This window comes from Homarus americanus, unplaced genomic scaffold (assembly GCF_018991925.1).
Source record: "Homarus americanus isolate GMGI-L3 unplaced genomic scaffold, GMGI_Hamer_2.0 scaffold45562, whole genome shotgun sequence".
NCBI lineage: Eukaryota > Metazoa > Arthropoda > Malacostraca > Decapoda > Nephropidae > Homarus > Homarus americanus.
Window position 1 is genome coordinate 4,006,564 of NW_024744839.1, and position 17,048 is coordinate 4,023,611.

The 17,048-nt window shown below is 41.2% G+C and overlaps 1 protein-coding gene across 8 annotated transcripts in view; it reads right to left on the bottom strand.

Annotated features, from left to right (window-relative positions):
- LOC121878196 (long-chain-fatty-acid--CoA ligase 1-like) overlaps nucleotides 1-17,048 on the bottom strand; it is a 93,347-nt gene that overhangs the window by 16,288 nt on the left and 60,011 nt on the right. For all 8 annotated transcript variants that reach the window (XM_042384255.1, XM_042384252.1, XM_042384254.1 and 5 more), the window contains 3 exons: nucleotides 10,166-10,289; nucleotides 2,974-3,243; nucleotides 2,563-2,762 (listed from right to left, as the gene is read on the bottom strand). In XM_042384255.1, coding sequence (XP_042240189.1) covers nucleotides 2,563-2,762; nucleotides 2,974-3,243; nucleotides 10,166-10,289 — 594 coding nt within the window. The remainder of the gene's footprint in view (nucleotides 1-2,562; nucleotides 2,763-2,973; nucleotides 3,244-10,165; nucleotides 10,290-17,048) is intronic.

Here is a 17,048-nt window from a genome sequence, read left to right on the forward strand (position 1 = left end):
AAATACTGATTTAGTAGATTGTGATTATCACCACTCCTTCCTTCCAAAACTTCGCTTATCAGAAAATAAACACTGTAACTCAAGTGCCTAAGCTCGTGTCTACCACACTACCTTACCCTTTTGAATAAGTTATATTCAAAAGAAAAGCCTGGGTTGTGGCAGTCTACTATGTAAGTATAATAGTTATATTAATGAGTAATGTTAAAGAATGACATAGTTTTCCCAGGTTAATCCATTGAACAGAATAGAACTAAACACAGCTGAGAATAAAAGTAAGTAAGTGGAAATACACAAACAATAAGCGCTGAAAAAGAAATAAATAAGCACAGTGAAAGAAAGACTTAGAAAATAACTTAGAAAACATTGAAATAACTATAATAACCAAAGAAAAAACCTTAGAAAAGAAATAAAAGTAAATAAGAAAATAAGTAAAACATACCCAAGAAAATTAAAGAAACTTAAATAAGTTATACAGTAGTAACAGAAAAAAATAGAAATTAATAATTATTAAAGTAAACCTCTTACAAATATTTTCAACTGATGAAATGACTGTTATCAATTGACAGAGTCAAATCATTATAAATTCTCCCAGCCTTACAAATACAGTGACCCCTCGTTTAACGAACACCTCGGTTAACGTAATTTCGATTAACGAACTGCCTTCCATAAGGATCTTCAATTCGGTTAACGAAAAAAAATTCGGTTAACGAAGTTCTTACGAACCGACCTCAACATGTTTTCGCTTGCACTGACCGGGCAACCAACTTTAGTATCAGTCCGCCAATACATTAATCGGTTCTAGGGCTTAAATTCCTTACTATTTTAGTAAATATCAAGAAGTTTATACTATTCAATAATTTTAAAAGTTTAATATTCAATTTTTTAGTCATTTTAACAATTATTGAACATAATTGAAGGTAAAGTGACTAGTTTAATGCGCGGCATCCAGCCTCTTAACACAGCAAACAGGAGTTAGTCTCTCTCTGTTTTCACTGGAGGTAACATCTTGCTTGAGACTCTCTTCAACTAAACGCTTTTTTTCTGTGTTTCCAAGCAAATTATTGGTCATTTTGAAATATATTTTACATATTGACAATATATAATGCAGTGCAGTGTTGATTTAAAGAAAATAATCTTGACTTACACCAGAGAGCTAAAATTTTATGGGTGAAATGGCGCCATGGGGTGACTTCTCTTCCACCCCAATGCCTTCTCTTCTTCCTTCTCCTCCACCCCCATTCTAAATCCCATCATCATCATCATGATCCAGGAGCCTTCTACATACACACCTCAAAGTAAGTGAACTTTTCTACCATTTTTGTTGAATTTAGGAAATTTTTGGTGAACTGGAACCAATTACCCAAAAACCCATTGAAACAATGGTTTCGGTTAACGAACGACCTTCTGGAACGGATTGAGTTCGTTAACGGAGGGGTCACTGTAATAGTTAACTGGTGAGATATATTTTTCACCTGGCATTACATGATTGGTGTACAGTATTGGTATGAAATATTATATGTCGTGCTTGTTCCCAACCTTTATAACTTTTATTATTACTCGGTACAGGTACTGTACTTCCCTTGTCTATTTTTCCCTTCTTCATTAAGTCATTAAGCCCAGGAATCCAAGATACATAATTACTCAATACCTTTGTAATATATATATATATATATATATATATATATATATATATATATATATATATATATATATATATATATATATATATATATATATATATATATATATATATATATATATATATATATATATATATATATATATATATATATATATATATATATATATATATATATATATATATATATATATATATATATATATATACTGTATATATATATATATATGCCAGAAATCCGGACCACCCGAAAATCCGGACTTTTCGAAAACTCACTTTTTTTTTTTAATTTAGCGGACTTTTGTGTATATTGTATGCGCATGCGAGAGTGCCACAGCTGCACAGCGACAACAAGCGACCATGTGGTCGCCACTTTAAAACGAGCAATCAAACTGTGACAACGTATGTAATTTTGAGTCCTACTCTTTCCATTTACAGAGTACTGTACAAGCCCATAATAATGGTTCCTAAAGTAGATAAACTTCGTTGTGTGAAGAGAAAGAAAACGTTGAAATGAGTGATAAACTTGAAATAATTAAGAAAATAGAACGTGGTGTGAACAATACTGTTCTAATGGAAACATACGACATTGGAAAGCCTACAATTTATGATATAAAAAAGGCAAAGAATAAAATTCTAGAATTCACAGCTTTTTCTTTAAAACTGCTTGTTTTGATAAATGAAGCATGCTATATTTGCTAATGAATAAACTATCAAAATGTACCTGTTCATCTCTTCTTTATTCATCCTTAAATTTGAATTTTAAAAGTACTGCCTGAGAATCTGGAAAATCCAAAAATCCGGACCGACCCAATCCATAAATTATGGGAAATGTACGTATTGAATGATCATATACAAAGGTACCCAAGGTTGATAACCTTAAAATTCAGTGGATCAAACTTAAGAATGTTTGATAAACTTACCATTTCTGGAAGTTCACTGGCAGCACCAAGGGTTTCAACCTCTTCGAAGAACTTAATGGTGATGCCTAATTTTTTAGCACGATCGGCAGTTTCAGGACTGACATCCTTGATGGCTACAAGAGTCTTCAGGCATTTAGGCGGACTTTGCAATAGTTGGCTCATCTTACGGTCATCTTGGCAAACTACTGTTGTGATGGAAGCTGTGGACATGAATTATCATAATAGTTTTCATCCAACTAAACAATCACAGGATCAAATTATTGTATGCTGTTCAGTACCTCATTGAGACAAAAAGAAGTCTTTGATTTTATAGAAGAGAAATCTTATTCTACTTTTGTGAATGGGAGTGTTTAATTTACTATATTATCTTTAAAAGATTGAACTGCATAATTTCCATGACAACCCTCTCACCTTGGTTTATAATAAAATTGCATGCTTCTGGTCCTAGTGTGTCGTACAGTGGGACAATGACCATGGATTGACAGTAGAGACCTTGTTCTGTTAGGATCCATTCTGGGCAGTTCTGTGAATAGATGCCAACAAAAGTCTCTGGCCCAGGGTTCAGCCCACAAGCCACTAGGCCAGCACCGAAGTTCTTTGCCCTTAAGAGAGCTTCGTTGTAGTGCAGCCACTGATAGGGTTTTCCAGGGCCCTCTCGTGATCCAAGGCATGGACCGTTATCTGCAGATGAAATAATATATTGTAATCAAGAGCGTAATTAAATACTTGTACATGCTATACAATTATTTAAAAAGAGGCATACAGTACAGAATATGGTACAATAAGTAATACTGTACAGGTAATAAAAGTGGTACTGTACAGTAGTATAATTTCATTGATACCTGTTCATTAATTTCACAAAAGGAGACAATAGCATTACAGTACAGTAGATGTACAGGTATTCTCATGTATGTGTTTCTCCTCCTCTATTTAATTTTTCATTACCACATTAAACAGGCACCACTGAAGATTTTTTCTTCAAATTTGATAAAATTTTAGATAAAAGCATTTCAATAAAGTACAAGTTACAAATTTACGTAAGTTCTATTTGTCATTCCAATAAAACATTGTTAACAAATTATGGAAGCTTTTTATAAAACTGTTTCTGTCTGAAAATTTTGCTCTGAAAAAAAAAATAAATAAATAAAAATACATACCAGAATTTTTTATTATTATTTTTTAATTTTAATTTTCACTTCAGCTTACCAGCCGTTCAGACGGTTGCTATTAGTTGGTCTATCCAGTGTTAGTACAGGAGATTGGAGGCTAGGAGACATGTGATGTTTGGTAGTCTCACACTGGATAACACGATTTACAAGAAGCTATGAGCTTATGTTCGGAACATTGTGAGTTGATCCAAACGTACAGTACTTACCCAACTTCAGTAAGTTCAAACCATATATTGCAAGTCCATATATTGCAAGACCATTATTTATGACATCATCAAACATGCAAAAAGAATTAGTTTAATAGATTATGAACAGAAAGGAAACTTACCTAACCAAACCTAACCTGAAAATAAAAAACTCTTGGTAAGTTCAGACCAACCTGCTGAGGGCCGAACTTACTGGTCCGAAGTTACCAAGGTCCAAAACTACCAGATACCGATAACAAACACTCTTCACATGTGTGTCCGAGTCGAGGCTCGAACCCTTGACATATTGGTGAGAGCAACGCGTGATACCGCTGTCCCAACAACACCAACACATCTTGTGGCCCTGTTCCCGATACTAAGCATTTGAAATATCAGACACTTATAACAGTCTAACTTATACTATAGGTGGCTGCTGGGATTCAATGTCACGAAGTGTAAGAGGATGCATCTGGGGCATACCAACGGTAAGGAGGCGTATCATATGTCCCAACGGGATGAAGAAACTGCACTAGTTGAGACTGAATGTGAGAAGGACCTAGGTGTGTATGTTGACAATGAGCTGAAGTTCTCGGGCCATTGCGAGAAGAAGGTGAATCAGGCAACTAAATTATTAGGTCATATAAGAAGGTCGTTCAGATATCTAGATGATCCGTCCCTCGTAACGATCTTCAAGAGTGAGGTGCTTCACTGTCTGGTCCCCGAGATATGCTAGGGATTGTCAGTCGATTGAAAATGTCCAAAAGAGGGCCACCAGACTGGTGCCTGCACTTAAGCACCTCAGCTACCTTGAGAGATTAGAGCGCACTACTCAGTCGAGTGCCTTTACCTGGAGCTGGCAGACACTCGCCCCACAAGGGGTTACAGCTCAAGGATGAAGAAGCAACAAGCCCAGAAAACTGTGAGGGGTAACTTTTTTGGAGTGAGAGCTGTGAACTCATGGAACAATCTGACAGAGAGTGTTGTGACGGCACCGAGTGTGAGCTCTTTCAAGACCAGACTTGACAAGCATTGGAGCAGGTTCAGATACATTCAGGAGCCAGTGCATGCCCAGTACTTGCCAACAGTGCATAACAGAGACGTGACCGACCGCCCAAGCGGCTAACAAGCCGATCAGTGGCTAAGAGGATAAAAGCAAAGGAAGAAAAAGTTAAAGGCTCCACTGAACATGCACCACAAAACACACCTGAAGCACCCCAAGTGATGGCGCCAAAACACTGAAGAATGAAATCTGAAAGTTGTGATCAGGGCTTTAAAATCCTGTTATTGTTGAGCCTTTAAATTTGATTAAGTGAAAATTAAGAAAACAGATAACACTGACCTTGGTCCATGATTATTCTTGATACTCTGAGGGGGAAAATTACCAATGAATTTATCCTTCACAGTTAGGGCAGTTGGTCTGTTCTTCCTTGTGACCTTCATTAACCATGTTATTACGGGAGGAAACCGAAGTATCCGTCGAAAACCTACGACGTTTGGTAAGGTCACACTGGATAACACCTTTCTCACATCTGATCAGAACCGCGTATCGAACCCGGGACACAATGATGATCGCGCGCCAACAGTTTGTTATTAATGGCCTCTTTGATAATGTAAGCGATGTTTCTCCATTCAAACTAGCTTTGGGACCTTGAAGTGACTTAGAAAGTTTTTTTCAAGTAAAGTCTCCAATGCAGTTGATGACGATCCCCATCCCGATAATTGCCTGTTTTCGATTTTTGCAATCCAACTTAGAAGGTTAGGTCAGGTTTAATCGTATAAAATAGACGATCATCCAACCGGGAATCATACAAGTGGGATATAATCATCACGCCACCGGAATGCATTTTAAGTACTGTACAAGTACCAGTATATAGCTCAAAGATGGAGGAAGGTCCACTTCGTTGTGTTTTAATACAAAAAGAAACTTAATTTCTACCCTAATTTATTTTTCCATCTGTTGCTACTGATGCTTGTCCGTTGTCCCTGAGAGAAGGGAACTAAAGATCACAGCTTTATTGAAAGTTCAAATGATACTCTGCACCCTCGAGACTAGAAGAGTGGCTCACATCACCATCAGCTTAGGGTATTTCGTGGTCGGTTTCTGTGTAGCTCTGAGTCTAAGCCATCATCACGTTGTCTGCCACCTCTTTATGGCTGTCTCCTGTTGTTAAATTTATGAAGGCCAGGCCTAAGCCAGGAAACACAATAGCCAACATAGTCCATCACATCTTCTCAGTGTAGGAAAACGATATCTTTGGAGTGTGACACATTCAAGTTTGAGAAGAATAGTTTCAAATCTATTGTTATTTACATTGATTTCTAAAACCCATCCACCATGATTCTGACAAAACACGGCGTGGAAGAGACAAGCCCACAACGTTTTAAGTGTAATGGCGAATCACCATCATAATTCTAAAATTCAGAGCTTTTTTCTTGAGATAGTTTTCTTAGTGAGGTTATCGCTCTTTAAGATGTGGTTCTCTCAAGTATTCTACAACACAGCCTTACATTCCTATTTTCCAATACATGACGCTACAAATAACGTTACTTGACAAGTAAATTGTCACACATGATACTATAGTGGATACTCTCCCCTACAACTGCTGACTGATCACTTGCCGTCTGAAACCAGCCAATCAGCAGCGAGTTCCACAGACCAGGCCTCACTCGCGAACTGCGCCGCTCATTTCGCACCTCGCTTCTCTGATCCTGGAGAATCGTATAAATACACCTCAGCCTAGCTGTTATATTACTCTACTCCACTCGCCAGAACCAGCAAGACCTCTCAACAAGCTCCTCAAACAACAAGACCTCTCAGCAAGCTCCTCACCACACAGCAACTCCCTAGCACCGACTGTACTTACAATATATATACTGTATATACGGAAAACGCTATTGTGAGTTTCCCTTCTTACCGCCATCCTTAGTGCGAGATCTACATGTACATATGGATGTGAGCCCATACAAAGAGAAAATAGACAAACAAAGAGAAACTTGACAACTGGCCACATATGTAGTGGATATCTCCCCTACAACTGCAGTTTGTCCCTGACTAGCCGACCCCTCTTCGAATTCCCCAGCCTACGCCTCGTTGTCTAGAGTCAGCAACCAGAGCCGTCTAACATAGCGGAGGTCAACTATCAAGCCACGCCTACCTCCGCTATACAAGACCTCACATCGCCGTGACCAGCCCTTCTTCTACCTACAGCCACCAGCAAGCAACACCTCCTCTGCTCCTGCCTGGTGGCTCTCGCTCTCGCCGGCTACTATGGCGCCCCACAAGCTGCGTGTCCTCCTCTGAGCACGCTCCCCAACCAGCTCTCTCTACTCCATGCTTGTAACCATGCTGCCACTTCCCAGTACCAAGCTGCATTGTACATCCAATACAATATGTATACAGAGAGCACATAGTGAGTTTCCTTTCTCCAACCCATCCTGAGTGTGAACCAATATCTCGAAACCCCACAAATGGTGACCCCGGAGTGACGCACTCACACAAGATGGAGGAGGAACGGATCACTCTCCCAGTCTTCAATCACAACATTGAAGGCTGGCTTATCCACACGGAGGCAGCTCTCATCGGCTCTACAGTTACAGACAAACAAAAGTACATCGCCCTGGTCTGTTCCCTGCCCACAGAAGTCGCCACGCAAGTATCACAGACCATCACCAATCCTCCAGCTGACAACAAATTCGCTGCCATACGGGATGCTTTGAAGACACGATACCAGCGGCCTCATAACACTCGCCTACAAGACTTATCCTGTCTCTCACTCGGCAACTCCACACCTGCACGTCTCTGGAACGAGATGCGTAGACGTAACTCCCGCCACACAGACAGGCTTCCTGACACTATCCTGCGCCAGTTTCACACTCAGAAGCTCCCTGCAGAAGTTCGTCTTGTCCTCTAAGTATTGGACTACTGTATTTCACTACCTCGGCCACCTACGCAGCCACAGCAGACAGGGTATTCCACGAATACACTGCTGTGCGCCATGCGTCCACGCACAACTCCCTGGCTACACTTTCACTTTCCTCCGGTCTCGTCAACCTGACCAGCACTCCCCAGACGAACAACACCTCACAAGATGTGCGGGACCTGCTACAGTCCCTACACCACAGGTTAGACACCCTAGAGCAGCTCTGCTCCTCCAAGCATGCAGCTGCTCCTCTTCCTGCCCCAAGCACCACGTCCTACCGACCCCAACACACCCGTCCTGCCTCAGACGCCGCCCCCAGCCCCCAGCACAGTGTATCTACACCCTGTTGGTACCATCAACGTTTTGGTGCTAACACTAGACGCTGTGAGGCTCCCTGCAACCACATGGCGAAACGACATCGACAGAGACGGATAGGCGCCATAACCTCTGCCACTATCAAGCAGCACATCACATACCTTACTTCTGACCTTGACCACTTCACTCCTGCTGCCCGTCACAACCTACTACAAACACTACATCAGGCGGTTTCTGCATTCAAGGCCCCACGCCAGCCTTCCCACCGCCCTGAACACATTCATCCCACACCTCCTCCGCCAGTCTGCCCACCATTACCCCTTGCAGCACCACCTCGCCCACAACATTTCTGGGCACCCTCTTTTCTTCCTCAGGTACCTACTGCTCCTGACGACCCCGCAGCCGGCCCTATAGACCCAGACACCCCACCCGGCGCCACTGAGGACTGTGTACCTGCCGTGAGAGAAGCACCACATTCCTCTCCTGTACAACCTTCTCTTACCCACAACCCTCCTTCTACCTCTGCTTCTCCCACAGTTCTCGTGTCTCTAGACAGAGTCGTCTCCTGTAGCAGCCAGCTCATCAAAACCCCCCGCACGTTATGTCTCACATGTGGGATACAACCCTGCTGACAACAAATCTCCTGCACAGCCCGGAGGGAAAGGGGAGTATTGTAGTGGATATCTCCCCTACAACTGCCGTTTGTCGCTGACTAGCCAACCCCTCTTCGAATTCCCCAGCCTATGCCTCGTTGTCTAGAGTCGGCAACCAGCGCTGCCTAACATAGCAGAGGTCAACTATCACGCCACGCCTACCTCCGCTATACTGTATAAGACCTCACATCGACGTGACCAGCCCTTCTTCTACCTGAGCCCAGCAGCAAGCTCCTCACCAACCAGCTCTTTCTACTCCACGCTCCCAAACCAGCAAGCTCCTAACCACGCAGCAGCTTCCCAGCACCAAGCTGCACTGTACATCCAATACAATATATATACAGAGAGAGCGCATTGTGAGTTTCCTTTCTCCAACCCATCCTGAGTGTGAGACATCACGAAACCTCACACATACAGTACGCTACAATATCATGTCCAGCGTGAAGCCAACACTCACAACACCTAAGAACATCATGCTATAATGTCATCAGAGGCAGGTGTTGATAACCTATGATTATGATGAAATGCATGAATTATACATCTCTAAGTAGTAAAAAGCAGACTATTACTTCCAGACTGTTTTTATGCATTTTGCATTTTAAGGTATTCAATAAAACACTGAAAAGATACAGAAAGATTGGGATCGTGTTTCTGAGAGCTATCAAATTTACATCTCAAATCCAACAAAATGTTAGACAGAATCTCTAATTTGTAGAAATCTAAACAAAATATTGTAACTAGGGAGATGAGGGCGATCACGCGGTTAACAAGTGTCATCATCAGGCTCTTTAGGAGGTGAATAAATGTATTGACACGGCGCGGGCCACGATCACGCGACACACTCACCTGACGTGTCCTCATTATTAAAGACGTGATCACATTCCAGCGATGCGGGACTGTGGACGCCAGGCAGTCTTCAGTGCGGTTGCTATTTTAAGAGTTTTCACGTCATGCACTCTTCCATTCAAAGCCAGCACGCCTCTCATGGTACTCGTCAGGTAGGACCCTGTTGGGAGAGGAACCCCCACCTCCTACGGTGGCCGGTAATAAAGTCACAGGAAAAAAAGTCAGGAAAAAAAGTCACAATTAATTTATGGTGGCCGGTAATAAAGGTTAGGTTAGGTTAGGTTACTGAAACTGATTGACATATTAACCTTAAAAAATGTGAGAATTCGATAGTTAACTTTTCTTTTTTTCCTGTGACTTTTTTTCTGTGACTTTTTTACCCGTGACTTTTTTACCTGGATTCCCTCCTACACCCACCACCATCAATCACACGTGATGACAGCCACACACTCTGCTTTCTTCCTTATCGTTGATTGGACTCCTCGGCGTGATAACAAACAAAACAAGGAACTTACTGGACTCCTTGACGCCCCTCCGGAACACGTCGTAGAGTGTGCGTGTGTCCTCATACAGGAACTTCATAAACTTCCCTTCTCGTGCCTCCTTGGTGAGTTTGGACACCCGGATGAGCTCTGAGCCCTGTGGAATAAGAGAAAGTGACATTAGAGAGTTTTCAAAATTGTTGGCTATTATGTACTTTGTTTTTAGTCCGTCAAAACTTAGACAGACATTTAGCGCTGGCTTTAGTGGAGGGGAGGGGGGGATTGGTGGAGCCTCCAGACCTCAGCCAGTTGTTAGAGCTACTTCCTGATAACAATCAAGAACCTGTACCTTCTGATGGTTGTCAAGTACATCACTATTATTACCAATTACTTCTTCATTATTACCAAGTACTTTCTGAATACTACCAGGTACGTTCTGAAGACTACCAATTACCTCATAATCACCATTAAGTACAAGTACCTCCTGTTACTACCAAGTACAGTACCGCCTGATGCCATTAAATACCTCCGAATTACCATCAAGTATCTCCTGATTATTATCAAGTACATTATCCTCTAATTATCACTCATTTTCTCACAAACTATTTTTTATGACAACATTTAATTTTCAAGAACAATAAAAATTTACTTTAATAAGTACTGAAATAATTACTTTTGCGGACAAAATAGAAAGTGAAATTTCAGCTGCAGCAGTAACAAGCGCGTGGCAGTACAACTGAAGTATTTTAAAATTGCTTTGTGTTAAGAGTAGACACCAGTGTGGCAGGCACAGGTTTTCCAGTTTCATCATCCCAGTGTCGTTGACAATGACGCAACATTTGATCAAAAAAGAAGATGGTGTTGGTAGATCTTCCGTATTAATGGGTAAATTGTTATTTTGATATGCTATTGTTGTGATAAGGAGCTGTGCTGATCCAAATAAATTTGTCTGTCTGGAGTCATTAATGCCAGATTCATGGACAATACACAAAGGCAGCGAATCGCCTGAATGGACCATCGTTAAATCTTTCATTAAGTTCGGCTATAAATTTCACTAAATATGGTACAAATGTTACCCTTCTCAAGTAGGCCTTGAGGGTGTCACCTTCTACGTTGCTATGGCGCGTTTGTTGTTCACGTCGCCGTCACTACTATTAATTTGTGTTGCTGTGCAACATTGAAAATTGCCAATCTGGGGATATATAGTTAAGTCTGACACCATGGTTCCAGTATTCTCTTGTATCTTGTGAACTTCAAAGAATTCAAAGTCTTTGGTGAACAAAATGTTACGTCATCAAACTGAAAATCATGGTAATATAGTAAATATATTAAGTCATTTTGAGAAAAAGATACACAAACGCCATTCAAACTTTTACTGAGTTTAAAAATAGTTGAGATTCGTGTTGATATTATATAATATGAAACCTTTGAAGACTTGAATCGTTCACAGGGATTCGAGTCAAATTGTTGTTTTTCGAACAGGAGTGAATTTCTGTCTTTCCGCTGAGAATAATCAACTTTGACGAAATTTACCAAAATTGATTTTATGGAATTTATAAGGAGCACACCCCCCCCCCCTCAGATTGTACTTTGTCAATTTATTCTTGGAGATGACGTATATCTCCACACACTCATCAGATGAATGAAACATACCACGAAAAAACAATCGGCGCTTTGAAAATTTTATTTAAAATTAATAACCCAATTTTACAACACGAGAAGCACAAGAGTAAGTTATTACAGCCATATCTCCCTAACTGAGTGGCGACAGTCTTTACCTTCGTTCCAGAGCTAAGTCTACAAGTATTTTCACTGCCGGATAATGAGCAAGGCTGCCCTTGGTTTTACTGCCTCAGAAACATCTGTACCGTCTCCGTTACTGTCAATGAGTCGCCACACATGGAATGTCTCTGCAGACTTGTTTTTATGTGCAATTCATTCTTGCTTGAAGGTAAAGTTTCCATCGTGTTGCTCAGAGATATTATCAACAGTGTCGCATCTCTTAACTTTTTTTTTATTTTTACTGTTATCCTTTTCGCCACCGATCGGCTCGTTAGCCGCTTGGGCGGTCGGTCATATCTTTGTTATGTACCGTTGGCAAGTACTGGGTATGAACTGGCTCCTTAATGTATCGAAACCTGCTCCAGTGCTAGTCAAGTCTGACCTTGAAAGAGCTCACACTCGGTGCTGCCACAACACTATGGTAGATAGTTTCAAGAGTTTTCCCGACTTGTGGCTTCTTCAGCCTTGAGTTGTGACCCTTTGTGGGGCGGGCGTCCGCCAGCTCCAGGTATGTATACATTTGACTGAGTAGTGCCCTTTGAGATGTTTATACACTTCGATTAGGTCGCCCCTTGCCCGTCTGTAGTATAAGCTAGGCAATTGCAGGTGTTCTAATCTCTCTGGGTACTTGAGGTGCCGTAGTGCAGGTACCAGTCTGGTGGCCCTCCTGTGGACACTTTCAATTAATTGACAGTCTCTAGCATATCTCGGGGACCAGACCAGGTGACAGTACTCCAGACGGGAAAGCACTTCACTCTTGAAGATCGTTACGAGGGAGGGACCGCCTAGATATCTGTACGACCTTTTTATATGACCTACTAGTTTTATTGCACGATTCACCTTCTTTTCACAAAGGCCCGAAAACTTAAGCTCATTGACAACATACACACCCAGGTCCTTTTCACATTCGGTCTCGAGTTGGTGATTTTTTAAGCAGTACATAGCTGGTGAAGCAGCCAGTCCGTCCACGAGCAGTCTTGTGTAATCGTGTGGTGTTTCGACTATTTTAGAAGACTGTCCCAAGGAGAGCGACTGTGTGTGTGTGTGTGTCCCAGTGTTACGAAAGTTCTAAAACATTAACTTGCCAGATGGTTCACCGTTCGTTACATGTAGACTTACAGTATATTTAAATATTTTATTCAGAAATATTAAAAGCTAAAATTTAGGTACCGTATACAATACAGGTACAACAATTCTCACGTGGTCAAACAATGATGGAGTTAGTGCCTTAATCTCAACATAAAGAGAAATTTAAGTGAAAACTACCTCAAACTACTCAATTTCACCTAGTAAGGTAATTACGGGTGTGATGGGCGAGTGGATACAACGTCCGCCTTCTGTTCTAAGAGTCCACCTACCTTTACAATTGGGGAAGCACGGTGTTGACCTCATTGCCTCCTTGTCTGCCCAAAGGCTTACTGTAAGTCTCCATCATGCTGTATTTACGCTCGTCAGACCAATAGGACCCACTTTAATAACATAATCAACCTACTCTCCAATCAATCTCCACAATACCCTTTAACTTAAACCTAGTAATATAATCAACCTGCTTCCTCATCAACTTCCTTAATACTCTTAAGACGTCATAATTTACAACTGCCACCTATGTACAAAATTCTGGGAGTTTCCACGGGGGTGTTGGTGTTCTGGCAGTCTTGTGTTTTGGCTTCAAATACTTGGCAGCAACCTTTATGCTAGCCATCATTTCACCTGTTCCTAAAGGTCTTCAACAGAAGCCGTAACACTCTGTCTCCATTTGTTTATATTCCCTGTTATCTGGCTTCAGTTGACTTGTTTATATGGGTAGCCTCAGTGTGTCCTACAACCAGTTAGTGTCCTCAGCTTAACCTAGCCAAAGTAAACCTAAACTAGCCTAGCCAAAACTAAACCAACCAATACCAAACCAAGCTAAACCTAACTTAGCCTAGTCTTCAAGGACTTTCTAGTTGTTGTTCTAGTTGTTTACTGGGCGATAAAAAACAAAAAAACAGTGGACTGGAGCCGCTAAGAAATTATGAACGACGAAGCCAACGGAGATGCAAAAAGTCCTCTGGCCGCTCAACAACGACATTCATGGGGTCTAAAGTCTGGATAATGATGGCTGACTGTGCGGATTATCAAAGCTGCTTAACATCCATACACTCATCCAAATATGTTGATATCCTTAGGTCCTAAGGACCTATAACACCTCTCTGTTATAAAACTCTACGAGAATGATGTAAAGTGCTTTCTTCTGTGAGTGTAACTCAGAGAAGCCAAAATAATAGCATGATTATTTTTTCTGGAATGCTTCGAACGTCTCCTTACTTTATTCTCCCAGAGTCCGCAACATAGATTAACGTGGTTAGCGACAACTGGAGGCTGCTTCAGGTGACGTTACACCATAATGGCGCTGTATCTTTGGCTTTAAGGTCAAAGGTCAAAGCTTTGAAATGGGTGCCACGAGCACCTCCCTCGAGTGTAGTCTAGTTTCACTGTAGTGAGGATTGTGACAGGGATAATATTATCATAACTCTTCATTATAAAGACAGGTTAAATATCAACTAAATGTGCTGAAAGAACTATAAATGTATTTGTTGACATGGATGCCGAGACCCTAATTTATCAAGGGGACAGGTGTGCATCTGTACATAAATGGCTTGACTGTCTTCCCCTCCCACGAAAGTCATGAGTTTCTCACAAGTGTGAGTCATATAGTTAATGATTTATGCTTGGAGATGATGCATACTGTACTCAGGTAAAGTGCAAATAATTTCAGGACAAAGTTTTGACTTTAACCACCAGAAGTGACCTTGACCTTGGACAGGTAACTGAATTTGACGTTGTGCAATTAGTTTAGTGTACTGTACTGTACCTGTATCCTCACAAGAAGGTTCACCTAACTATCTGCACTGATACTCTGGTCAATGTTTTGATCTTTGACCTTCCTGTGACATTGATCTTTGACGCAGGTTTAGTGACCAGCACCGTCCAGTGATGAAACACATCTTCGTAAAGTCTTATCAAAATATCTACAGTGATACAAGAGTTTTGCCTCAAGCATTTTAACCTTTGACCTTCAGGTGCGACCTTAACACTTATCGAGCCGGAATATCCAGACAAGATGAATAATGATAAAAGATGGTTTGACGGTCTTCCAAGTTTGAAGCTAACTCGATTTAAATTGTTGGACCAGTTACGTTAATAACATTTTCTAGAACTACGGACGGACAGGAGTAACATTACATGTCCCCTTTTGTGGATCTAAAAAAAAAAAGAGAGCAAAACTTTCAATGTTTAATTATGCAGTTTTATGTACAAACACAGAACATATGTTGTATAAATCTTAGATGAAGTAAGCGTACACCGTCCACAGCACTAACTGTTGTACATTCTTTACTATTGCGGCATATTAATGTATTTTTCTCTAATACAGCAACACAAATACTAATACAGTGAGGGTCAAGCTAGGGTGGTGCTAGTGTAAGGGTCAGCTAGGGTGATGCCACAGTTAGCGGTGGCAATATGAGGGTCAGCAAGGGTGGTGGCAGTGTGAGGGTCAGTCAAGGTTGTAATGAGTGAGTGTGTGTCTCGGGGCAGTGCCAACCGGGGTCTGGCATTGTGCCGGAGGGAGAGGATGGTCTTCCCCACGTAATTCATAAACAGCGATAAGCTCAAATAACAATTGACGTGAGGGTCACACACACACACACACACACACACACACACACACACACACACACACACACACACACACACACACACACACACCTGGCTACTCTCCTTTGTTTTAATTGACTAACAAGAACATATTCACAAACACACCTTCCTGATACACGTCAACCAGCTCATATTTTTACAGCTGAGACGAGTACAGTTCATTTCATTTTTTCTGCCTATTAAGAAAAAAGCAGTTCACATACAGGTACAGGTATAGATACAAGCACAGGTACAGATACAAGCAGGTACAGGTACAAGCAGGTACAGATACAAGCACAGGTACAGATACAAGCACAGGTACAGATACAGGTACAGGTACAGATACAAGTACAGGTACAGATACAAACAGGTATAGATACAAGTACAGGTATAGATACAAGCACAGGTACAAGCACAGGTACAGATACAAGCAGGTACAGATACAAGCACAGGTACAGATACAAGTACAGGTACAGATAAACACAGGTATAGATACAGTACAGGTATAGATACAAGCACAGGTAGAGATACAAGCACAGGTAGAGATACAATACAGGTACAGGTATACAAGCACAGGTACAGATACAAGTGCAGGTAGAGATACAAGCACAGGTAGAGATACAAGCACAGGTAGAGATACAAGTACAGGTATAGATACAAACACAGGTACAGATACAAGCACAGGTGCAGATACAAGGTCAAATATAGATACAGGTGCAGGGGATTTCACACCAACATCAGAACCTTGTACAAAAGAGAATAACAGCATAATAATAAAGTCACTTTCGTCAAAATTGTTGATGGGTCTATTTGTCTTGTCTGAATAGAAAGCTTAAAAAACAATGACAGTGGTTGCTAAGCTTATGGTAGCAGTTGTGAAGGCAATGGATTATAGTATCAGGAGATGACGTAAAGATTAGCCCCCAGTTTATTTTACCTGATGACTAAACACCCTTACATTACCCGGGGGGGGGGGGTTAGGTTAGGTTTAATTAGGTTTTTTGGTGTTTTTTTGAGAAATTCTGGAAATCACAATAAATCGGGTTTACTAAGTTTGAGCCTGTAGTTGATGAGAGAAGAGACAAGAGTTGGGACAGATCAAGAACAATACAAAATCATCCTAATGAAATCTACATGAAGCAGTTTGTGACACTGCTGGGGGTAGTAAAGGCGGCGCGGACAAAACAACAAATTCTGAGTGTGTAAGTCGGTGAGGCAGGAGAGGTATGCAAGGACCTGGTTGACACAGCTAAACTTAGGCCCACGTCGGTGTTACTGATGACAGCACGTGGCGTATCAACAAATGTGAGAGATCTGTAATGTTTTTGCAGTCTGTTGAGTGACGTTAGTACCTAACGCTCGGCATACAAGAATAACCATCTGTATGACAACTTGGGATGGTTGTAGCTACAGGATTGGGCTCAGAATCGTAAAAACGTTCATACTTATCACAATG